The following is a 25,395-nucleotide window of genomic DNA, read 5'->3' on the forward strand; positions in this document are numbered from 1 at the left end:
AGTTCTCGAAGGTTTTCCAAGTACTTTTGCGTGCTGATTGGCCACCCGAGCGGGCAAGATGGCCGAGATTGGCCGCTTTCCGTGATCCTGCGCAAGAAAAAACATTGCGTGGAGCGGACTTTGTCGATGATGGAGTCGCACAAAGCGGCAGAAGACAATCAAAACAAAGGAAACATAAACGACTCTCGTGGGTCACCCCTAATAAGTTATAAAAGGGACTGCCTCCGTTTCCTCAGGAACTTACACTGAACTGAATCTGCATACCTTCTCAGGCTGAAATCGCCGATGTAAAGCAGAAGAAAAGAATAGGATTTATACTAAGGGTCAGTAAGTATTCAATGAATAGGATCTATGCTAGTTTTTTAGATTTTACATTCATTCTTCGATGTCGATTCACATGAAATATTGCTATGCGTTCTTTTTTTAATCGAAAATTTAAGTATTTCGTGTTTTTTCGTAATCGTTGCTAGCAGCAGTGGTCCTTAATTAAGTAGTGTTCCATCGTTTAAGTATCATTGATGCAACTTGACATACTGCTGATAACTATACATACCACGCATGACCACGCATGCCAAGAAGTTGCCTTCAAGAATCTTCTTGTGCAGTTTTATCTTTAGGGGAAAGTCTGATTGTAACCCACAATCTGTCGGAGTAACTGGCCTCACATCAGCGGCATAATTCCCGTAAAATGGTAAGTTTGCATGCATGTTACACATACTATTTATGATGCAATTCCTTATTATAGTCTCTGTAGCGCTTTTAATCAGTCGCACCGCCGAAGGGATGATGTTAAATTTAATATATCAAGCCTTCAAGTTTATTTTAGAGTTGATTCGTAGCTCGTATGTGTAAAATAAAATGTAAGTCATTCATTTGGGAGATTTTTTTTCATTCTGGTAGAACACTGCCTACTAAGTATTCGTGTGACAGCTCGGGAGCCGACGTTAGTTTACGTTTCCGCTGCGTAGTGGTTGGATTTATAGCACATCATCTAACCATCAATCCTCTACAATATTTCTTTAATCGACATTAGTCATGTGCTGTATGGATTCCCGAATCCTTATTTATGCCTTCATTTAGTGAGCCAAAATGTTGTTAATTCTGTGAAACCATTGATACATTTCTGAGAAATCCGAGTCGATCTTCAAATTATATTAATTCTCAGAAATCAACTGCGGAAGTCAGTTAAACTCAGTAAATCATAACATAAAACCAAATGTGCTTTAATGGTCTTTAATGGTTGATAGTCTATAAAATTTCCAGGCTAGGGATGGATTGAGATTTGAATTTTAACAAAAACGCGGAAATCAATTTGAGAATGATTTTTGTTTGATGTTTTTTAGATAAAATGATTGCGTTGCTAATTATAGTGGGGGCAATTAAGAACAAGGTAAACATAGCAGGGTTATCCTCTCACAGTTTCATGGAGCGAGTGCTATTGTTGCATGAAAGAGGCACCTTTCTTGTCTTTGATACCTAAATTTCTTTAAATGCTGCCTCGAAAGTTTTTTCCTAGACGTCAAGTGTAGTGTGACCTTCAAGAATATTCTAGAAGTAGCTGTGTCATGCTAAGTCATCCCTGAATCAATATATAAATAGAATCTGTTGTAATGCTACGGAACGTTCTAGATCCTCAACCGTACCTATAAAAGCCGAGCTTGTAACTAGATGTAGCGAGTAGTTTAGTTGCAGGTATAGCCCGTCAGATATCAACTAGACCCTGTGAGCAGGGTAACTGGGATACCTGGATGGTACTGGATCCTTGGAATTAAGTGTAGTGATACTACGGGTGTCGGACTAGTATACTGAAATAGTGCGCTCAAGTCTGGCCAAGGGCATACACCTATTTCAAAACATAGGCATGCTATGCATGCAAGAGTTATTTTTTTGTTGAGTGGGTGGATTACTTGAAACATTGTGAGTGATGTCTACATTCTTACCAAAGGAGAGAAGAATATTAATGTGGGAAAGAACGAAAATGTCGAATTACCTCACTCACAGGTATTTTGTGGTAGATTATGTGTGTTTTGCGAATAAATGTAACCAAAAATAAACTGTATTGGTGCCACGGATACCTGTTAGTACAAATTGCAGTGAGCAGACTGCAGACCGGATACAAAACATAGACTGCAGACTGGGTACAAAATGCACACTAAGAATCTGAAGAGTTTTTACGTCTGGTATATAATAACATGTCATCTTATTTGCACTATTGTGGTATATTCCTGGCCCATTTCTTGATGAAAATCGATCTCAATATTATTTCAAGCCTTCAATATAGTCTACCTACTTTGCGCGCGAGTTGGTTGGTGTGATGTCTGTACAGATTTTACCAACGTAGTAAAAGTAGATGACGTGAATAACAGTGATGGTAAAGCAAGCTTAAAACGGCAGAAATCGCCAGAAAATACAACGGATACACAGGGTATGAGTAAGTTTTATTGATTTTACGAGAAAAATGTTCATATTTCGAAATATGTATCGTTGTAAATCGACCATACTTCGTTCCCTATACTATTCCTTATAACGTGCAGTTCCTCTCGTAACTTAACACCGAGTCACACAACGCGTGACGCGTTCATGAATTAATCGTTGGCTTTTTCTCGAGACGTGAGCTTGTGCCGCCTGTGACGAGACAATTGCGTAAACAATATTTTACAAAATAACATTATACACAAAAAAAAACAGGGTTTTGGATCACGTATTTATTAAAAAAGAATATCCATACAACTACAATGAAAACAAACATAAGACTCACCTTTCTGATCGTGAAATTAATACCATTCGTACTGTTATCGTAGCTACGTTCCTTGCCATCAGGTGAATCCAACATGTCGTCTTTCTTCACAAGCAGCTTGCATCCATTATAGTTATGTTCTTCAGTCTCACGGTAGTAGTGTTGTTCAATAGATTGCATAGAGTATATGCAGTTTGGTTTCAGATTTCAGATTTTGCTTTTTACAACGAGTGAACGTTTTTCAACTAAGACATTGGCACACTTAGCATACAAGGCATTCAAGGCTTTCATGGCTTTCAAGCGTTCGCGACTCAATCCGTTCCAAAATTACCGCTCAATAACATCTTTCAGTGTGGATTAGCCGCGATTAATACGACTTCTATATGCGTTTGTAAGTATTTTGCGCATTTGCGCCATAAAGCTCCAGGAGCTCGCAATCCAATTACGTTGAAATACAAAACAATTGACCAAAGAGTTTTATAAGCAAAATCTAGTGATTCGTCATGTGACCCGGCCCTGTGTGTGCATGACAACGTCAATCTTCATCAAGATAACACGCGTGATCAGCATGTGAACACCTCATTGGATCCCAGTTAGTTGCCATGGTGTTGAGGGCCCAATGACCTCTGGGTACTATTGCGAAATTCTTCCATTTTGTGGCGGAGGAAAAAAAAAAAAAAAAAAAAGACGACAAAAAAACAAAGGCATTTTATGACTGGGCTACCACAGATATCCCAGAAATAAAGGTGTGCAGAATACAAGACGTCCACACTTCAATAAGCAATCTGAGTGGGTGCGGTTGGCAAGTCTTAGCGGCTAAATAGATTCGCGTCAGGCGCTTCATTTTTAACTCGTGAATTGCGCACATGCGCAAGAGCGAGTTGTAGATACTATGTGGGGAATAGCACTCGCTCGCTCGATTGGTCGATTCCTGTAAACTTTTTTTCGATTTTGGGCTTTTGAGTGTATTTGATAGTGTTTGGCGAGCAATAAACAAACGAAATGGCGACCTTTGTTGCTAAGAATAGTGGTGGGGTGAAAAAGAAGCCAATGATAATCTTTAGAGAGTTTTTTTTTCGTTTTAGTTTCAACAAGCGGCGCCAGCGATTGGCAGGCATGCAAGGATTCACACTGAAATAACAGAACAACCTTCGTTTTTCATAAAATTGTAATTTACAATCCTCGAACTTGAAAACAATCCGAAGATTCATTACAGATGTTCAAAAGCTTTTTCTGTTATGGCGTGAGATTGAGGACAAAATCGATCATTACGTTTCGTATCGTGTGTTTTCCTGTGTGAAGCAACAAAAGATGCCGGCGACTGACGAAATTACAAGTTAACACGAAAATCAAATAACACCTAAACAAACAATTTTAGCTACCGATTTTCAGTGAATTTTTAAAGAACAATTTTCTTTTAAGTTTCAAGACAATTTGAAGATTCAAAATACATATTACGTACTAAAATGCGAAAGTTGTACACCACAAAATTGATAAATAGGCCTGAAATGAAATTCTATCTTGTTATGGACTATACGTTGCCTAGCACGTGACTAAAATCTACCCAGGCGGAGATCCAAAATGACGGTGGCAGTCTTGGCTTAGTTATATCACTCAAAACTCGTTCCCGTTTGTCTCATTTGATAAAGAGGGAATCGTTAATGTTTCATTAAGACAGTATTGCCTCGATTTTCTAATATTTACAATGGTAGGCAGTAAATTTCACTTTTCACCCATATTTACTTCCAACCTTTTCTTTTGAACCAGAAACAAAAACTATATACGTTTAAAACACATTACATCATCCACCCTTGTCAAATGTAAGAGCATGATCATTTCAATTGTAATGCCTTCTTATCCGTACGTTACTTTGTTTCTTTGCTACATTAGTGAACACTGAACTACTGCTCGTACTCTAGATATGACAATCAACCACAAAATTCCCTAAACCAGATAACATTAAACATAATCCAAAAAATCGTGTGTCAATTCACGAGTTTGCTCACAGAGCACTTTGATTGATATAGCGGTGAAAGCAGCAGAATTCGGCTCATTTTGACTGAACATTCCGTAAAAGTTATGCCGTTCTTTCTTCCTTTCATCATAGGTACATGAAATTTGATTTATTCTGAATCTGTAAAAGTATTTTTTGTACTTATTGGTCGCGTATTCTATGGTTCTCAATCCTGTTTTTTAGTATGTAATTTGAGACCGGATTTAGAGAAGGTCAAATTTAATGTACGTCGTAGTTTGGACCCTTCAAAGATTTGGATGGCCGCTTTGATCCTTCTTTAACAGCACTGACCAAACGCTCTCAAACGCTGTCCAACGGTACATGTGTTTCTTGCATTTTAAGTGCTGGTGTTTGAGACCGATTGTTGAGTTACAAAGCGTTACTATTGATAAGCGAAAATAAGTAGACAAAAATAAAATGCGTCAAAGCAGGAGGGAATCATCGTGTTCAAACCTAATTTTTTTTAAAGGCGAAGAGATTAACAAAGATTTTCCTTTCTCTACAGGAGAGGAACACGGAGGATTCAGGTATGATGTTCCTTGATCAGGAAATAAGAAAATTACTGCGAAGGTTTCATATTTGAGCATCATGAAATAAAATATATAGAATTACTGTAATTTCACCGTTTGTTGCTATCTTGCTCAAGATGAAAAGGAGGCAACTATCATATTGATCAGCTCTGTTTAAGGAACTGTTTCTATCGTTTTAACATTGCCAATATTTATTGTCTACAGATGATCCCGACTTTAAAAATGTCTTTGCTGTCCTTGATGAGTTACATCTTATGTATTTAAAACAAATTTTCAAAGAGCAGGGTCTGAAGGTAAGAGTTCTGTTTTCTTCGTTAACAAAATTGCTTCGTGCAACGTAATGTTCCTATTTATAAAAGGCAGAAAGTTGAATAGCTGCAATAACAGCTATCGAGTCGCATCCGAGTCTCATCACTCTTAACTCTATGAATCGCATCGACTAAACGCTTCACTGTACCTGGGTCCAATAAATACTTAAGCGAAGGGGCTACTGATGAACGGTACCCAAACGAAGGGGGTTTCTGACGCTTAACAGTCTCAGCACCCTATCAAATGGTCCTTGCTTGACTCGTATGAAACACTTCTCCTCTCCATGGAGGCCTAACAGGCAATCCCATTCACGTCGACACTGATTCCGTTAACAGCTAACACCCATACCTTTCTCGCATTTGGCCCCATATCAGGTTTATGTAAAGTATTCATCGTCTATTTATCTCTTAAGAGAAATATTTCAGCCAATAGTTAAAAACGTCTGCGTAACTTTGATGAATATTCCATCATCCGATTGCAGGATGAAGTAGTGGTGCTTCTAAAATCCGAGGAAGAACTCAGAAACGTTCTTTCAAAGGTAAGTTTCTTCTGTTTTGGATAAGAGTTTGTGTTCGATAACTGAAGAATTTGCACGATTTAGACACGAAAATTAGTAATAAGGCTATATAAGAGCGGCCTCAAGAGAGAACAAGAAGACGAAAAATAGAAACTAAGAAAGAACTTTGAAAGAAAGAAGGAAATACAGAAAGAAAGAAAAGATTCGTAATCCTAAGAAAAGATTCTTGAGACAGTATCGAAGAGTTATTACGATCTATTGTAAAATCAATAAGTATCAAATGTTCGGTCAACCAGATCTTGCAACATTATTCCATTGCAGGAATTGAAGCTTGGTCCAGCTATTGAATTTAGTCGGCACTGGTTCAAAAAGTACCATACCCATAAAGGTCAGCTGACAAACTTGTGATAATTCTTAAAATGCGTGAGTTATTTTTTAAGTCGTTTAAAATCATTTTATCTGTGCTACATGAAGGTACATTTCGCAGGTTGACAATTGAAAGATCGTCTGGGTAGTTTTAAGCATTCAGGGAACAATATCAAGAAGCCTCAAAAATTTCTTCCGCAGAAAGTACAATCAAAGTGGACGGAAAAAACTAAACCCTAAGTAAAAAAAAAAAAAGACAAAATGAAACCATAAACAAAAAACATGTCGCTTAGTAAGTAAGCAAGTGAGTAAGTAAACTCTTTACCTAAAGAGGGTAACACTTAATAGCCAATAGGCTAATAAACTTATGGCCCTCTTACAATACACTTGTACTAAAAAAGAATTGGTTCCTGCGTAGTTTGATATATATCGAGTGTGGATGTACGCGGAAAGTTTGGAGAGCACGAGAAAACCGTAAGAGTTGCCCAAGACGCAGCCGAGAGCAACTCTAGGTCCTTGATACACTTAATATACGCATAGCTAGAGTATGAACCAATTCTTTTATAACATCATGATAGTATACAGAAGCAAGTTGTAACCAACGTACCAGCAATAAATTTAAGAAGAGTTTAATTTCCTGACGACTCGACCGAACTCTTCTTATTTACACGCCATTGCCAGTGGTTTCTAAGTAGAGTATTACGAACATAATACATCAAGAGCGGAACGACTAATTGCAAGATTGTAAATAACAAGAATTATGTAAAATATAGGCAGTACTAATAACATAAGGAACACGGTACACTCGACGAAAGAGAAAGTTACCTGACGCTTTTGGAATACGGCGGCATAAGAATGTACTTGCGATTACCTTTTACTCGAGCTAACACCGTTATATTTGCATGATCCGCGCGAAAGTCAAACTTATATGAATGGCCGCGCGGACAGGAGCTAGGAGGGGGGATTGGTTTCGACACAAGTGGTCGAAAAAATTTATTAGGTTTACCAAGTAATCGTGTTCTACTGACAAAGCAGAAACGACCAAGAAATATTTCGTGACCATACCTTTATTCAAAGAATTGTAAATTTTCTGCTCAGAAGCGAAAAACCAACGAATTTCTTACTTGTACGAGACCGCGTAGTAGATTCAGCATGCTTGAATCGTTGTTTTGCTAGAATCATTCTTTTTTTACTTACTGTGATACAGTCAGAAAATCGCTTCTAGGTTTGTGTTAAAAAAATTTTCAATCATTCTGAAATTGTACGGTTTTAAAGTGAAATCTTTTTTTGAAAAATAATTTTAAAAAGTTTGAACACTTAAAGCGATATCAACCGTTCGAAAAAACGAAGCGAAAACTTTTGACTTACAAATTTCTTGCATTTACAAGACCCGTGCGGTAGATTTACCCTGCTTGAATTGTTATTTACTAGAATTTACGACCAGAAAATTGCTAAATTTGTGTTGAAATTTCTAAAAAATGGAATGATTTCAAAACAAAATCTTCTGTTGAACAACACTTTTGGCACACATCAACACTTCAATATATTATTTACCGTAATAATAACGAGTTCCAAACGTTGCAAAGCCTCAGTCGAAGTCAGAAAACTCAGTTTTGTTTTCAACCATAAATCGCATCGCGTTTGGGAATGAAGTATCAACTCCAAGACTAATTTCTTTTAAAACTTTGAGCTAATGCTGTCTGTCGTAAGGTGAAAGGTAAACTGTTCAATTATTGACATGTGGTAACATCTTATTTACATTTAAACCTTGGGCATACTAAGTTACAGTTTGCATACTTAGTGCTGCGAGTGTGGAGATCACTATCGCGTATTAAAAGGCTATTAATACACAAGGGGATTATTTCTGCAGTCTTTTCAATGCAATTAAACATTAGAAATTTTAGTCTCCTCGTAGAAAAGCGACCACCCATAATAAGTCTAGCTGCACGTTTCTGTAATTACAGCATAGTGTCTAGAAGGTCATTATCACAATCGGTCTAAACAACAGCTACATATTTCACTACAGGTCTTATCATGCTATTATAATATTGACATCGTTGCTTCATAAGAAGGTATGCTCCAATTTTCCTTAATATGCCTACACGTTAAGAAAGTTTCTTATAAAAATTTTCAACTTGAGGAAAGAAAGACAATTCATTATCAGGTTCTAAACTTAGTTCCAAGCTTTGACATTCTTCACATAATTATACGAATTCGAACTGTTACATAACATGTTTCTGCCCATCTTCGATCTGAGACGTTTCCCAGAAACAATCAAAGTTTTCGTCTTGTACATATTAAGTGTAAGCTTTTTGGCAGTTGCCCATTCGGTGACCTCAGATACAGATGTCTTCTGCAAATCGTTGAGCTTTGCGGTGTCTTCATAATGAGCAGATGATGTTACATTGATATCATCTGCATATAGATCTATTTGGGAAGATAACACGTAGAACGGCAAGTCGTTAATAAGATGAGAGACTTAACAATTGAAAAATAATTATAAATGATATGATAAACAAGAATATGCATTGACGTTTATTTTAGTCTGTTATATTTGCCAGTTTCCTCTCTCTTTTTTTTCCATCTGTCCTTTGATTTTATTTGCTGCGGAAGAAGCTTTTCAGCGTTCATTATTTGATGATTATTAGGAAGATCTCAACATAACAATCTTCAATATTAAGAAAGTCTCGGCCCGGTCCGTTTGTTTCTCTTACATCCTATCCTAATTGTCTTAATCATCGTAACTGATTATCATTATCGTTATCTATAGTTATTTGACTGGTGCTTCATTATTTTCATGTTTCAAACGTTTGTTGACATCACTCAATTCCAAATCTCACCTTTTTATGACAAACTTATTGAAGCTGAGAGAGACATTCCTGAAGAAAATAATCAGTGCGGAGCGACGACTTCGAGAAACTTGCCCAACGAGAACGACGAAATTTCTGGCGTAAAAGCTGATCAGAATTCTCTTAAAAAAGAGAAAGGACCTCCATCCAGCAGTAAGAGAAGCTCGTTGCTTTCTTTTATGTTTTGTCCTAGTAAATTGACTGTTTGAATTGCATAAGAGTAATAGGTACCTTTGTAGAGATGTGTACAATAGTATCTCTCCCAAAGGCTCACACAAGCAAGAACCTTTTTCTTTTCTTTTTCTTCCCCCTGTTCCTTGTTCCTCGAGGAAACGACTAATTAAGAAACACGAATGGGTAAGAAGCTCCTAACGTCAATCGCACCTTCTACGGATCCTCTTTAGTCAACTTTGCTTAAACCCTAAGTTTAAAGCAAATTCTCCTACAAGTGTTGTTCGGTGAGCCTTTCTCCCTAAAAGCAAACAATTATCAAAATGAAAACGACCACTAATTCATGTAGACGATTTATGGTAATTTCGCCTCATTGCAAGTTTACTCCTACCACCTTTGTGAGTTTGCCCCCCTAATGTGAAACAAGTTCGCCCCCACCTTTACCAGTTCGTTACCAAATCTTTCACTCCATTCGCTATCACAGAACGCATGCCAAACCTGTCAAAATCATGATTTTTTTGCGACCAACATGCAATTTTCACAGCAAAACCATAACGAGCTTCGATCAAAAAGCAAATTCATAGCCGTGTTAAGAATTCACCACTAATGCGCGAATACTGCAAAGCCTCTAAAACGTTTAGATGTTTGCTCGGAACACAGAGAAGTCGTTAGGAAAAATAAAATAGGGTCCTCGAAATCAGAAATAAAGAGTTGATCCGTGGAATTAGGGCATACAGTGAATCAGCCTGCGCCAAAACTTTGTTCAAATATGTTTTCTGATTTTATTGAACTTTAGTATTTATCTGTATCATTTCATCTCTCACGAAGGGACGCTTTCTACTCGAAGAAATAAAGGCGAGAGCTTTCAGAAGCTTAAGAGCAATTCCTCTGGCGATGAAAACAACAATCCTCACACCAACATAGTATCTTTAGAGAAAACAAAGAGAGTAAGTTCGGATACATGTTCATTTGGGAACATTCCACGAGAAGTACCAAAGGAAAAGGGCCTTTCTGGAGTTACCCTGCAGTCTGCAAGGCTCATGAAATGTGAGTACGCATAGAGTCCATCAATTAGCAACTAGTAAGGGTTGGCACCTGGGGAATTTCATCGATGCATTCGATAGAAACAAGGCATGTTGAGTTTGATATGCCTTTCCGCACTTTGCTGTACTGTAGAGAAAAATATTTCACTTTTTTGGAGAGTTTTAAATAGCTTACCATATCTTTGTGGTAACTCCATAGAGACCCCTGAGGGTTTCTCTTACCAACCACTTAGATTTGTGTAACCTAAAGAAACGTTTTCCACCCTGGTTGGTTTGTAAATGGTGTAATTGGCGTATCTCGATATTGCGTTCCCGCGGAGGTCCTCCTTCGCACGATTCTCGTGTTGTTAAGCTTCTTCATCGTGGGTATTCATGCTTCTGAATTTTCTTTTCCATTGACCCCGTTGATGTTCATAAGGTGAAGCCCAGAGTGATTTGCGATCATTAAGCTTTATCTCGTACCAAAATGGGCGATGTTATGATGGGTGTTCTCTGAAAATGTGGAGGTCCGTGTGTGAGCAGGCCGGATGACTCTTTTGTGCCTCTCCATGCTGTTCTACTTAAGTCGTTAATTCTCGCTGATGCAAGATGCATCGCACTCATAGAGATTCCTGCAATCCACGCCACCTTGATTAGCTAGATGTGATCCCATAATCAGTAATTCTCTAAGTCCATTGCCCAAGCGGCGTTATTGACCTATGCATTAGGCTGTCACTGTGTCTTCCAGACTGTTTTTTTCTCGTCAACATGGGGGTGATGACTTACAAAAAATCTTCTGTAAGCTACCAGCTAAAACTTCCATCATTCACTTCATGTGCGCATGTAGGAATTATAATGTCATTTGTTGGTTAATATGATAACCAGAGTTAGGTACGTTTTAGAGAGGGACGCCAGTTTGAAATCCACCATCTGAATCACTTCGAATTCATCAGCTTCTCGCTCGAGTTTTTTAACTCTGTCCAGTTTAAAATGATTGGTAGTTTTTGCTATATTGTTTTTGGCTGAAAGATCCAGGCAGCAGTGTCTTTTGGTGTCATTCAGTTTTTGTCTGTCGACAAAAATATAAAAAATTTCTGTCTGGATCGCCGGTTAAGAGTACGCTGAGAGACTTTTTCTAGAGGTTGGGGTCTGTTCCTCGCATTCATTTAGCTTTCATTCAAAGCTTATAGTTTTTCTTGAAGCTCATCTAACAGTTCGATTTCCTTTATTTCAGCTTTTCTAGCCCCGAGCTTAAGATCTTTGATTTCAACAGATACACATTTCCTTTATATTTCTTTAGGCTCTCGAAGGCCGTTTGGAGTTAAAGTAAGAAAGGACTTCACTTATCAAAGAGGTTTTGTTTTGGATTCGGAAGAAAACCGAGAGGTGGAATTTAAATCTTTTGCAGGTGCACCATCCTCACATCTTCCATGGAAAATAATGGAAAAGGCAAAAAAATTCATTTGTGCCTGTTTAAATGGCGATAGAAAAGGTGTCATTTATTTTGGAGTTGAAGATAATCAAAGAGAGGGTTCAAAATTTCGACACGGAGAAATAACTGGACTCGATGTTGAAGATATCAAAGACGACATCACGAAAGCATTTCAAGATTTACTCAATAACCACATCAAGAGTGACGGTGGACCACTACAAAAAGGAGGAGAGCAAAACTGTGTAAATCTATACTTTGTTCCCGTTAAAAGCGAAGGAAATAAAGTCGATCCATATGTGATAGAAATTGAGGTTTCCAGAGATTGGCGATTCTGCAAAGATAATGTCTATTACTCTAAACGCTGGATCGAGAAGAAGACAACGGATGAGAAAAAAGATGCGAATGGAAAGAAAGGACTTCACGATCTCTTCAAAGTAAAGGGCGATGAGCTTGATGACGTGGCAATCAGGACCAATGGGGCATCGGCCTGTGTGAAACAAGATGAAGTACGGTGGCAAGTGAGAGAGCCTTTAAAGACAAAGTTCGATGGGTGGAAACAAGAAACATCGGGTAAGTGCTCTGTTACAGCTCACGCATACTATAACTCTCAAATGAAAGGCGAAGGTGGCGCGAGGAAGGAGATGAAAATTACCTGAAGTTAGAATTCTAAAACTGTTTTTGCTTTTGCATGGCGGTGGTAATCATCTGGGGGTAAGAGACTAGATAATACATGAGTGTTTAGAAAACGCGCTTACCTGTATAAGAAGCTCTGAAGAGCCCTACTCTACAACTACCATTTCAGCACATTTTGAGTGTCTTCATCCATTTTTGTAGGTATCTAATTCCCCTTTTTACCTCACATTTAGTTTTCCGTACATCTAGTTCGTAATACGCTCCAGGGATTTTAACAGACTAGACTAAAAGGGAATTAATTTTTGACCCATATTTGAGTTCATTTTCACTTGCCCTACGTCTTACCTGAACGTCATCACACTCTCCAAGTGGAGCAGTACCGACATGGAACTTTTCAAAAGTGTAGCAATGCCACATTGTGAGCCTTCCTTATCCTTCTTTCTCTACCAGGTGCCAGTGACTTAACAGTTGGTAAGTAAATGTGCAGAAACAGATTATAAGGTTAATGTTTTGCCTTAGATAAAATTTGGCAATAGGTCTATAAGTCACTTTCAACGGTTTAAATAATATATATGTTTCGATTCGATGCGCGCACGTTGAATTGTATTACATAGAGACCAATTACATGCACAAGATGCAAAATTATATCATTGTTCCTGACACTTTTTACAGCTTGTGCCGAGCAAATGGTAACACTGGGATAACTGCCATCTTTGCCGGTTGTAAAGGGCTATCAGAGAACTATAAAATTGTTTTGATGACGCATACAAAAAGCCGTGTAGCAAAAAGTCTGAGCGGGATAATTTTTAGCTTTTAGAAGCTCCCTACACCATTCAATTGAACAAATTTATGAGTGTTACACTGCAGTTTACTAGCATTCACCACGTAAAGGATCGCATTAGTTTTTTGTCCGTTTTTAAACAAAAATCAAACGAAACACTTCAGGCGACCAAAGAGCGCAAAAAGGAGCTCCAAACGGCCAAAATCTTAAAGACCCTCGAGTGACCTTGTTCCAAGATTGGTTATTAGGTTGGTTCAAGCCAAGTGAAATACTTTACCAATCATAACGGGAGGTGAAAAAAAAACTTATTCAGTCGAAAATCGACAGGTCAAAATTCGATAGAAATAGTAGAGATGGTAAGTTTTGAGCTCGGTGAAGAATTAAGAAAGATGTTTTTCGTCTTGTCACGAGCGTGGGACCAAGAAAACATTCTGAGTCCCAATGAGAAATCGAACCTCAGACCTTCGGATTTGCGCTCCGATGCTCCACCACTGAGCCAAAGAGACTCTTCGAATTCAAAATTGCTTCATTCATTTTCACTTCAGAATTCATCATGGCATTATTCATCTGCGAGCAATAATTATAACATTTCTCTTAACGGTCAAATCCTGTCAGTGATCCGCTTTCGATAATGTACAGGCTCTGAATAGTGTATAATGCCATACTTTTAGGACAACGCCCTGATGATGCAGACTTTCAAAGGTTCATCCCCATTGTTAAAGACCGATTGTATGATTTGGATTTCAAACAGTATCATTACGTTCTTATTGCCAACAAAGTCCCTCCCAAGTACAGAGGAACTCCTCATTTATCTTTTCTCCAAAATATTCCTTGGATGGCTGTTTTTGACTTGTTTGATCCTGCCTCAAAGAAAGATGGATTACATTTTATTTGTAATGAGATGAATGACGCACCCAGAGCAAATATTACAACTCTGGATGACTTCAAAGACTTTTCGCCTGATTGGATTGATGACAAGAACTGCACTTTGTTCACAAAAGGAACGACTTGGATTTTTCAACCAGAGAATCTTCAAGACAAAGAATGGATCACGTGTTCAGCCAAGTACTATTTCTTCCATGCTCTGTCCGCTCTCAAGCAATACTCTCCTCTCAAGCGACTGATTGTTGTTATCCTTGGTCTTGGGGAGAACGCGATCACGGAGATGGCAGACATATCAGAGAGCTGTTTCACCATACTTGGTGGGGACGTGGCAAAGAAATGTGTTACCATCATCATTGAGAATGAGTCAGTTTTAGATGCATTAATGAAGGCTTCAAAACCAGCTTTACAAAAACGACTCAGAGATTGCTCTATTAGCAATATATCGTGGGAGTTACTGAAAGAAATTGTTCGCATGATGGTCGGACCTGCTGAGTTTCAGGAAAAAGGAGCTACTACGATACTCCCTTTCATCACAGGTCCCATAGAAGTACTTAACAAAATTATCCACTCCTGGGAGGATCTTGAAATTTATTGCCCAAATCCTCGATTAACAAATTCAACGGAAGAAATTGAAAAAGCAAGAGAGACATTCTACAAAGGAGGACAAGTCAGCCAGGTTAACTTGCTTCACAACCACAGCATTCAAAGGACCCACGAGGAAGAGCTAATTCAGAAGATCGAGCAAGCAGTCAATTCTTTGAAAGCATCAGCCCGTGATTCTTGCTCTGTAAGAACAATCACTCTTCTCTTTGAGCCAGGATCGGGAGCAACAACTCTATGCCGTAGAATTCTCTGGAGTAAACGCAAAGATTATCGTTGTGCTGTAATCAAGTCAATTTCAAAGACAACAACTGACTTTCAAATCTCAAAATTTCAAGCCTTTGGCTACGATGAACCTCACAGCATTTCACCTCCTGCTTTGATCCTCAGTGATAATTTCCCCGAGATCGACACACAAGGCTTGTCGGAGCGATTACAAGAGAGAGGAACAAAATGCGTTATGATCGCCACCTATCCTGTCGGAAAAACTGGTGCAGACACTACTTCAGATAGCAAACCACTGGGCCAACTGGATGAAGATGAAATGATCCTTGTAAAGGACATCCTTATCAATGTGACCAACGACAAGGGACGTCGAAGGGAGGCTGAAGAAGTGCTCGAGAGAGAAAGACGATTTATTTGGCTTGGATTGGAGCTCTTCGGTCGGGAGTATGTGAAGATTGAGGAACGAGTTCGTAATCACATCCAGAGCATTCTGTCTACCCTCGGAGATTCTCGTGACACACATGAGAGGCTGCTCCATTTTTGCTGCTTCCTCCATTTTTATAGTAATGGTGCAGACATCTTGCCCCACTCAGTTTTAGTTGACTTCCTTCAAGAAGAAAGTGTTGAGACAGATTCAGAGTGTGCTCAAGTGTCGTATATTCACGACAAATTCGGAGGTCTTATTCTCAATGAATTCAACGAAACTTACGGGTATCATGGCTGGCGACCTGCACACTCCCTTGTCAGCGAATTCGTCAAATCACAAATGAATGGGAAAGAAATTGCAGAACAACTTTTAGAACATGCCGATAGAGGAAAGGCTTACGTCAACAAATATTTAAAACAACAACTTTTCCAGATTCTGTTGCATCGTGAAAGGGTATCTAATGAAGCAACCATTCCGCATGAAGAGGACGTGGCTGAAGATGAAATGAGTACTAGTATCGAAACTGAAGAACAAGGATCTTATTATGTCCGCACCCGGTACTCCCCGCTGATACTGGAAATTCTAGGGGGAGAAGATGGCAACCGAAGAACATTAGATTTACTCATTACGGTTTGCCAAAAGGCAAGGAAAACGGAATATAAAGCGTTTGCCTGGCAGTATTTGGCAAGATTCATTGGTTATGAGATGCGATTCAAAAATTTTGATGGAGAGGACACTTTACACAGTCGTCTATTTGATGAAATGAATTTAAACAGAGAGGGGGGAGCCATGCAGTCCATGCCGGAAACTGGTATTCAAGCTGCCCACGTTGCAATTGATATCGCTATTAATCTACAACCCAAATATAGAAACCATTACACGACCAAAGGTGTTCTGTACATTCTACGCCTGAGAGACCTGAAAGCTGAATCTGGACATGATCTTGAGGCTTTAATGCCCGATGTCATTGACATAGGTCGCAAAGCACTGGAGGTGTATGATCACGTAATACCGGGAAAACACGGACACAACCTTTACTCCGTGATTGGCAAAATACAAGTCATTGTCCTCCTCCTAAAAATCGTGAAGTCCTTACCTTGCTTCTATCTGGAGAATAGCAGCTACACAAGGTATCTCGAAGGGGGAAAGATCCCAACAGGAATGGCAGACGTGCTTCCGCAAGAAGATCACAGCTTTATACAGAGCCTTGGTCAAATCACTCTGGACACACTTAACGAACTTTTTCAGGATGTCAAATACAAGCTGCTGACCACCTGTGATGAAAATGAAACAAGGCGCCTAAGCTGCACAAATGTCAGGGCATGCAAGTTGCGAAGAGAATTTTACGAGATCACTGAATTTGACCGAAGTGAGATGATGGATACCCAAGAGAACTTATCATCCCAGTCTAAAGAGGCAGCACTCCACCATAGGCAAGTGGTACAAGATGTCCTTTTCAGGGAAAATGAAACATCTTATAGTGCCTGGTGCAAGCTTGATGACGAGACAGTTTTAAGAATTTATAATCTCCTAAAACAAGTTTTTCAGCGGGGTCGTGGAAACCATGACGACATGGTGATTTTCTGTCGAGCCTGCCTGCGTCTACAACAAACGAAAGTACCAGTTGACGAACTCGAGAGTGTTGTGCAGAAGTGGGTGAAGAGGAATCCTGATTCAGAGTGGGCGCATCTTTTTAACTATATGATCCATTTCCCAATTCCAAATGGAAGTTTGGCAACCAATACTTCAGAGGCATCAAAGTCTGTCGAAAAATGTTGGAGAAACGTTCGTCAGAGGAGAGGCATGGGTGCTCGTAAATCTGCCACAGAGTACTTTCTTGGAAATGGCATGGGGCTCTCTGCCATAGTCAGCCGTCAACAGTTCCCAGAGCTAGAGAAAAAGCTGGAATCAAAAACTGACTTCTGGAGAAGCAAAGAAGTATCTGAGACACTCTTGCGAGTACGAGGTCAAAAGAAGTCAAAGGGAATCATAACATATCACGGAATTCAACTTCATTTTGACGACTCACTTTATCCAAGAGAGAGTAAAGACGACCTCTGGTTTTATGTTGGCTTCTCAGTCGCTGGTCCTTATGCATTTGATCCTATCGACAAGGACACTTATAATTCCATCATGAACAGGAAGCAAGGGAAAAGAAGAACACCACACTCATCCATGAGGAAGTCAAAGTTTGGTGGTAATGCTGCAAAGAGTGTTGTTCCATCGAGAAGAAAAAACCAAAAGGTCAATCAGCTAAGAAGAATTCCTGCTAATGTAGAAGCCCACACCTCTTTTCAGGACGGTAAAAAGCTACCAAGGGAACTTGCCTCCTGTCCATTTGGATCGGAAATCTACTCCCAGTCAGCCAATGAAGCTCTTGATTTGCCTTTAGCTGCCAGTAACGAGTCTCCGAAGTCTGAAATGACGGGTGCTTCAACAGGCACCCACAAAGACGGTGCAAATACCACTCAGATATGTACTTACGCAACTGTGGTAAAGCAAACAGCTGCAAAAACCCAGGCACAAGGTCTGAAACCTAGCCAGTTACCCAGCAGACAGACTTTGGTTCCTCAAAAAGGTGGCTCATGGAAAGCCGTCGAAGGGACCCAGGGAGGAGTGACGCAGGAGTTCCAGCCAACACACGTTGATCAGGAAGGAAGACTGCACCATGGTTCTAAGGTTCTAGGGGCGTTTAAGTCTGTAGAATGCAGGATTCACAAAGGCCCTCGTTCTCTCCTTTCCGGTATCGATGATTGTAGCTTTGCGCATTCATGGAAGGGGGATACGCGGCAGTTTGTATGTATCATGTGCACACGAGAAAGAAAGTGTTGCAGACAAAAAGAGGAACATAAAAAGTTTATTTGGGACTTAGGCCCCTATCTTAACGAAAACGGTACCTTATGGAAAAACCCTTACGCCTGATATGAATTAACATATTAAGGTACTCGTTCCTCGTAGTATTGTGTTTTTTCTTTAAGTTCCTAGTTCAGAACTGCCTCGAATGTTAAGTGGAGAAAAACTTAGAGGAATTTCGATTCAAAAGTTGATGTTTCTTAGAAATCGCCCTTTAGGTTATTGCAGGATGAAATCAGACAAAATCAAAAGCTCCTTTTGTTATCACGAAATATCTTACAAGACCAAACGTTCCCCTGTCTTTGTATTAAGGCACAGAAGTAAACAAGCGGTAACATTTAACAAATTCCATCAGTGGTTCTCTTTTCCTGCATTCCTGACAGTTTTTGTGCCCATCAATTTTAAACTTAAACATTAACATGCTAATCTAGGTTTGTAGTTTTACATTACTTTCTAGTAACAAAAGGATGTCATTTGACCTGTAAAATTGAATGGCTAAACTACAGGTAGTCAAAGCAGTAGTTCAAACAAACAACATTTATTGAAACACTTTTCTTACTTTGATAGCTAGCCTGTTTTTGCTCGATTTAATGATCAGATTTCTCAAGGACCAAACTTAGCCTAAGTAAAACTTGAGTTCAAATTACAGATATCTCGTAGCAATAAAGCTGACATCGCTCTATCTTGTGGAGTATTTTGTGCATTAGCAGTTAACCTCATTCCCAGGGTCTTTTTTATTCTCATGTCACTGCCCCCGTAGGGATTGCCGGAAGAAGACAAAGTGGGTATGACTGGCTTTGTCTTCAGAGTAAGTTCTTAAGGGTTTAACTTCTTTCACAAAGAAGAATCACTTCCATTGTTCTTCGCACCTACGGAAAATAGACTTGTCGTATTCCCAGGTTGCCAAACGCATCATCATCTGTAGTGTTTTCTTGTTAGTTCCTAAAGATTAACAACATAATTTTAGGTTAAAAATTTGTAAATCGAGTAAGCTATCCAGCTTCCTTTCAACAACAGATGAACATCAAGTAATGTTAATTGAGCCAAGCGATCCGTAAACTTTAAGCTGCCATATGCGGAAATTATTTTCAAAGAGGAATACTTTTAATTGTATGAGCAACAATTTGGTAAAAACAGAAAAGACATTTACAGTCGAAATTTGAAAGACACCGCCAACCTCTCACTCACACGAAAATCAACGCTAATATCGTGGGAATTGTGAAAGCCTATTGCTACGTGTAACTGGTCGTGAGAATGAAAGACGAGGAAGAATTGTCACAGAAAGGGAACAAAAGACCAGATCGAGGAGAATTAAAGTCTATTGACAGAGGTGCTATGTAAAAGCTCGAAAGCTTTTCCCTTTTTTCAACATATGTGACATGATTGTAACTAGTACAAGTCAAAATCAAAGTCAACATAACAGTGTTGTTTGGGCTTTTCACCGAGTTGGTCTCTTTTTTTATTGAAGCTGGGGGGAGGTAAGTCCTCACCCTTCGTTTTCCAACTCGCGGGAAATATTTTGGGAAATTTAACAATATTACATTTCCCCAAATGCTGCTGTTCTGCTGCTTTCAAAAACATTTGCAAAAATAGTTATCTGCATCGGAATTTCAGTCATCTCGAACCGACGTTTTAGCTGCAAAAGACAAAAATTTGCCAATCCGCAAAATAAAATTGCAGTTTTCATGCTACACAGCTTTCGTCATAGGAAATGTCGTTATTTTGATATATGCACAATAAACAAATATGAAGACTCTATGGAATCTTAGGAAAGGAAATTTTCAAAGTTCGAGGAATGAAATAGGACGCAAGTTACATCCAGATGGGTCTCCATCAGCGGTTGGTTAAAGTTTCGACTAGTATGTCCACTGGGATTCTTCCCTGATTCCTCCCTTCCCCCCCCTCCCCCTCCCCCCCCCAGTTCACTGCCATTAGTAGACTCTTTGATGGAATAAGGTTAGGATATTTTCACCTTCATCAAAATCCAGCCTAATTTTAATGAGATATCGAGAGTTCTTTATTATGACGACGCTAAAATGGACTCAAACGTCAGAAACGGAGCTTCCTTAAAGTTATCGCATATGTTCTCGTAATCGTGAGAACATATGATATCTCTAATGATCGTTCTTGTAATCATTGCAGCTTATCACCTTTGTTTGTCCGTTAAGGCTTGGGCTTGTCATTGTAGATTCTGTCGGTCTGCAACGAGGCAAATGATCGTTATCTAACGGAACTAACCACAGATAATTTCCAAAGCGCCTTTAGGGAGCAATATGATGATTTCTAAATCAAATTATTTATATTTCCTCCACACTAAGACGATAAACTACCAAGTGGACTACGAGATGAAAGCTCTAAGAGCCACAAGGATCACTGTTGGAAAGACGACGATCAACTCCACTGTTAACAATCTTTTCCTTACCCACAATCCGTTAGCCGGTTAAATACCATTCAATCTAGGGGGGTCCCGATTAGATACATCCCATGATATCAGTGTTTTTCGTCCCTTCTCTCAAAGGGTTGCTTTTGGAAAACTATGGAAATCAATTGAAAAACTCGTAAAGGCCACTTTTTTCCTTGTAACCGTCGATGAAATAAAATAAGGAAGTATGGTATCCTAACTATTTTATTCTTTTATTGATATTATCGAGTTCACCGGGAAAAAAGCCTGACCATCCTTGCAAAATTGGAGCAACCACGCAACGTGTAGCAAAGTTGGTGGAATGAACATTTTTTAAAACTTTATGTCACGTATATAACCTCTCTAAGCTCTCCAATAAAGTATTTCGAGAGAATCTTTTTGGCTTCCGTCGAGTGACCTATGTCGTGGAATACGGTGGTTGCATCCATACCTGCAACAGTTTTGAAAATGCTTAGTGTCATTCATTTCGGAGCTGGGTCTAGTGAAATACTACACTTACGCATATTTTCGAAAGTGAAAAATACCAGAAGAGGATCTCTTATGCCTAGCTCCCCATAACGACCGAAAAGTTAGCAACTGTGTTCCCAACCCTTGCATTATACCAAATATTAAAGATTTGGAAAGTGCAAAAGAGCAGAATCAGCTATTCACTCACCTGCATGTTCCAATATTATTTCAAGTCCTCCAGGATGCTGAAACAATGATGTATAACACTTCTTTTAGGTTAATACTGGACTAAAAATCTTCAACCAAAGGCTTTGTAAGATCTAAGCGCTTGCTAGTCATTTTTCGTGTAATACGTATTTATTTATTTCGTCTTATATTTTTTCATACCTCCTCGTTAATGTTTTTTGTGACGTTTGTTTGCGTTTTTCTTCGTCAGGTACACCTTTTTCGCACGTTTCTCATACCATACGTTATTTCGCAGTCCTCTTGTATTTAAAGCCAGTTTCTTTTAAGCATAATCACTATCAAGTCAGTTTACCTCAGGAGTTCATATTATCTTAGTTTACCGAAAGTCAAGCTTGGCGCCGTTCTCTGTTTTAGAAGTCGATTTTACAGTTATATATTGGGTGTTATCAATGTAAATATTTTTTCGTTTCACTTTGTTTGTCTTGATTTTTTGTTTGTAGTTTGTTTATCTTAATAAATTAACTTAAATCTTATTTATGTTTTTAGTTTCAACCTGGCACTATTACTGCAAGCTAATAAACAGTATCATTTCGAGCTGGAAAGATAACGTTTTCTGCCGTTACAGGCTGCACTACCAACAACTGGATTAATTACTCCTATACTTTAAAAACTTCAAAAATTGTATATTGCAATTATTCATTATAACTGGTCGGGTGTCATAAGTTTTTCTCTGAAGAACTGAGCTCGAAAATTGATATTGCTAACCACGTGGCTATCATCAATTTCGCAGGTAATAGACATTGTGTACTTTGGGTCTACAGAGCAGTAGTTTTCATTAAGGGTCACCGCAACTGTTGACGTGCATGGAACTAAGTTCCTCTCAGCACGACTTCTCTAAAAATGTTTACCATTCCGAAAAAATCGTTCGGAGACAAAAATGTTTAATATATTTAAAAATTTACGAGTTCAACTCGGAGTTTTACCTCGTACAAAAAGTTAGTCAAATCATACACTTTATCCTGAATTACAATCCAACAGGAAGACACGTCGTTATGGTATGAAACTTCCTCCAATGAGAACGTGTTTGGTTTCATCGGAATTATTGTCATCCTGTCACAGCCCGATAGTGTCAATTGCTAACAGCGACGATACAAAAATATTTTAACCTAGAGGAAAGCGAAAAATAATGTGTCAACGATAGCTAAGTTGAACGTAAACATGAAGACTAGTCTAAAGCGGGAAAACTTGTGGACGTCTGTCTCCTTCGCAAATGAATAATTATACATCGTTTTGATCCTTCCTTATCTGATTTACACCATCTTCAGAATTTTTTTTTCTTAAGGATGTCCATATTTAACCATTCAGTCGTCAAAGCTAAGTAAGAATTACTATAGTAAATTCTGGAGCTAACGATGAACGATACATTGGCTATGATCTGGTGATCATAGGAGAAATGGATACGCGATCTCAATCACTGAGAAATTCCCAAGTGATAGGATTGGTACAATGTATTTTTTCTTCAAAGTGTTAAAGGATAATGTACACGTGCTTTAGTTGTAAGTCTTGTCACAGTGCAATTAGGTTAAGTACATGATATATCTACTGTGTTCTAATATTCCATATAAAGTACACAGGAATCATTTTTCCGGGTACGTTAGGTTTGTATTGTAACTTCTTCCGAACGAGAAACTTTTAAAACTCTTTTGTATCGTACCTGGCAACCAGAGGGAGTTTCTTTTTTTCTAGTACCACAATCGTACTCCTTTCCAAAGAACCGTCAAAAATTAGCGTTTAAAAACGGAAAAGGCGCTCCGTAACTGACGAAAACTTACACGTTAAAGTATTGGTGGCTCCCATCGATTTTCAGCTATTAACGAGCTCTAAAAATATTTAAAATCATATAAAGCAGCGACCTGTGCTATGAATAATTGAACCATCAAACAATATACCGTAATCACTTGAAAGCAATGTTCATAGAAAGACTGATTGGTCGAACAGATGTCTAAAATAGACTAAGATAGGTCTTAGTTGTAAAGAATCAGTTCTCTAAACCAGCAACGGACCAAAAATACCAGTCATCTAAAATTTTCATGCAAATAATCTGCCACTTGGAACAAATCAAACCCCATTCAAGATAAATTTACACGACGGAATTTGATTGTTCGAATCACACAGCTAGCTATGAATAATTGAAAAGCGAGGTTTACTGTGCAAAACTGTATGGACGATAATGTGAAACTACTAAATTATGACAATAACTTGAGCGAAGGAACGGGAAGTATTTCCAGGAAACACAGCATACAACTGCAAGCCATATTGTTATTATTTTTTTTGTAAATGAGTTTACCGCAGAATCATGTATTTCATTAATACTTCCTTTTGCAGAGCTTGTGTCATTTCAAATCATATCGCTTTCCAGTGAAACTTACTAGCGCCGAAACACCAGCGGCGAAGCCCTCGATATTCGAGCTGGCAAGCGAAGTCAGGAACGTGCGATACCTGGCGGACTTATTAAGTGCTCAAATCGCCGCCAGCTCGAAGAGAGTCGGGCTTCGCTGCTTGTGTTGCATGATTTTGTCTCTTGGACTAGCCCTCTTTCTGAGCAACATGTCTCCCTTTGGATGGCAAAGTCGATGATGTATGACTCTCATGTGCAGCATGGGCAATTGCCTTAAATAAAATTACACATATTCTCCCTGAATATGTTAGATGTGGATGGACGAGCAATACGAGGGAGGTAAATGTTGAGGGTTTCAAAGACATGGCGAGACGCCCCTAAGGAAAACGCTTTCCGTCTAGGTGAAAATAGCCCTTGCAAGGGTCGAAATAAATTTTAGAAGAACTTGGCTTTTGACGAGAATATATATGAATTGTTTGAATACCGAGAGGATATATCTGCATTCGCGCGACGACCACAAACAGGAAATTCTGCCCACAGGTAAGAAACACTCTCTACCTTAGTTACCGCACAACGTGCGTGTGAACATAACAGAGGTCCAATTCGTCTCTCTAACTGAGCCTCACTCGTTTGGAAAGGCCCATAATTGTGTGATTGCGAATTTCTTTTCTCGAAAATACATCGAAAGCTTCTGACTGATCCTATCATCAAATCAAATGGCGTCGTCATCGAATCGAGGTTTTCACCAGAATGATAGCTCACGTAAACGTTGTTTAAAAAACTCAAGAGAATAAGTAAACTTCAAAATTCAACTTCATCAAAGTGTTTGTTACGCACGATACCAAGAAACAAAATATAGAAAGCGAAGAAATAGAAAACTTAGGATCTCTTTGCCAGACTAGGAATTTTATATTAATCAGTGATTTGATATCGAAAGAATGTTAAGTTGTCAAATCGTAACTGACTTAAAAAATTACTTACAAGACAACCGCTCTTATCTCCTCAAAAACACCGTGAACCCATGCAACAACTGGTCGGAAATGTGGCCATAGTTACGAAAAATTGCCTAAGACTCCGGCCACCCTGTCTCCAGTCAGTTTGGCGGCACAAACGGTTGTAGAAATCGAGCAAAAGATGCTCGAACTCGATATCGCCATACTAGTGACTCCTGATCATAATAATCGAAGCCGAAAGTATCATCTAGGTACGATCAAAAAGAGTTATGTAATTCAAATCACAGAAAGGAGTTGCGTAATGCAACATAAGGGGCAGAGACAGCACAACACAAAAAAGGAACTGAGTTTTTCTATACAAAGGCAGATGGTCTAAATATAATTTTCAGTCAGGTGTCGCTCGAAAATTTAACACAAGATATAATTTTCTCTGCAGCAATTCAAAAGTTTCAGCTACTTCTCGTTACTCACCTTTGAAAGGTTTCGATCGAGTTTTCAAGAGTTGTAGTAACTGTAAAGCCCCTTCTCGATTAAAGCTTTGTCGTTTGCAAAATCATCAGCCATGTAAACGGGAGTTTGAACTGCGCCATGGCAATTTAAATTATTAGCTTGGATAACAAAAGGCCATATTGTTAGAC

The 25,395-nt window shown here is 38.9% G+C and overlaps 2 protein-coding genes across 3 annotated transcripts; one reads left to right on the forward strand and one right to left on the reverse strand.

The window, feature by feature from the left end:
- The first annotated feature begins 158 nt into the window (after positions 1–158).
- LOC131780796 (sterile alpha motif domain-containing protein 9-like) lies at positions 159–18,420 on the forward strand. 2 transcript variants are annotated; one of them, XM_066163946.1, is made up of 11 exons: positions 159–323; positions 606–691; positions 5,257–5,278; positions 5,486–5,574; positions 6,072–6,128; positions 6,429–6,495; positions 9,338–9,475; positions 10,322–10,540; positions 11,816–12,517; positions 13,031–13,051; positions 14,033–18,420. In XM_066163946.1, exons 2-11 carry the CDS (start codon positions 689–691, stop codon positions 18,418–18,420), a joined length of 5,706 nt encoding a protein of 1,901 aa, XP_066020043.1. In that variant the 5' UTR covers positions 159–323; positions 606–688. The 2 variants fall into 2 exon arrangements, with proteins under 2 accessions (XP_066020043.1, XP_066020044.1); XM_066163947.1 differs by lacking the exons at positions 159–323; positions 606–691 and adding an exon at positions 1,699–2,001.
- On the reverse strand, positions 18,335–25,390 carry LOC131780816 (cytochrome b5-like). The gene is made up of 6 exons (XM_066163951.1): positions 25,229–25,390; positions 22,390–22,572; positions 21,429–21,465; positions 21,112–21,203; positions 20,502–20,550; positions 18,335–19,293 (listed from the first exon to the last, which is right to left on the reverse strand). Exons 2-5 carry the CDS (start codon positions 22,513–22,515, stop codon positions 20,515–20,517), a joined length of 291 nt encoding a protein of 96 aa, XP_066020048.1. The 5' UTR covers positions 22,516–22,572; positions 25,229–25,390; the 3' UTR covers positions 18,335–19,293; positions 20,502–20,514.
- Between the last annotated feature and the right edge of the window lie 5 nt (positions 25,391–25,395).

This window comes from Pocillopora verrucosa, chromosome 3 (assembly GCF_036669915.1).
Source record: "Pocillopora verrucosa isolate sample1 chromosome 3, ASM3666991v2, whole genome shotgun sequence".
Lineage (NCBI taxonomy): Eukaryota > Metazoa > Cnidaria > Anthozoa > Scleractinia > Pocilloporidae > Pocillopora > Pocillopora verrucosa.

Bases quoted from the DNA above. Each gene is read 5' to 3' on its own strand.
- LOC131780796 (XM_066163946.1), top strand. The intron at 6,129-6,428 runs GTAAGTTTCTTC...ATTCCATTGCAG, and splicing joins TCAGAAACGTTCTTTCAAAG to GAATTGAAGCTTGGTCCAGC. The intron at 9,476-10,321 runs GTAAGAGAAGCT...TCTCTCACGAAG, and splicing joins GAAAGGACCTCCATCCAGCA to GGACGCTTTCTACTCGAAGA.
- LOC131780816 (XM_066163951.1), bottom strand. From the start codon at position 22,515: ATGACAATAATTCCGATGAAACCAAACACGTTCTCATTGGAGGAAGTT. The intron at 21,466-22,389 runs GTAAAACTCCGA...TCATTGTTTCAG, and splicing joins TGACTAACTTTTTGTACGAG to CATCCTGGAGGACTTGAAAT. The intron at 21,204-21,428 runs GTGAGTGAATAG...AAACTGTTGCAG, and splicing joins AATAATATTGGAACATGCAG to GTATGGATGCAACCACCGTA.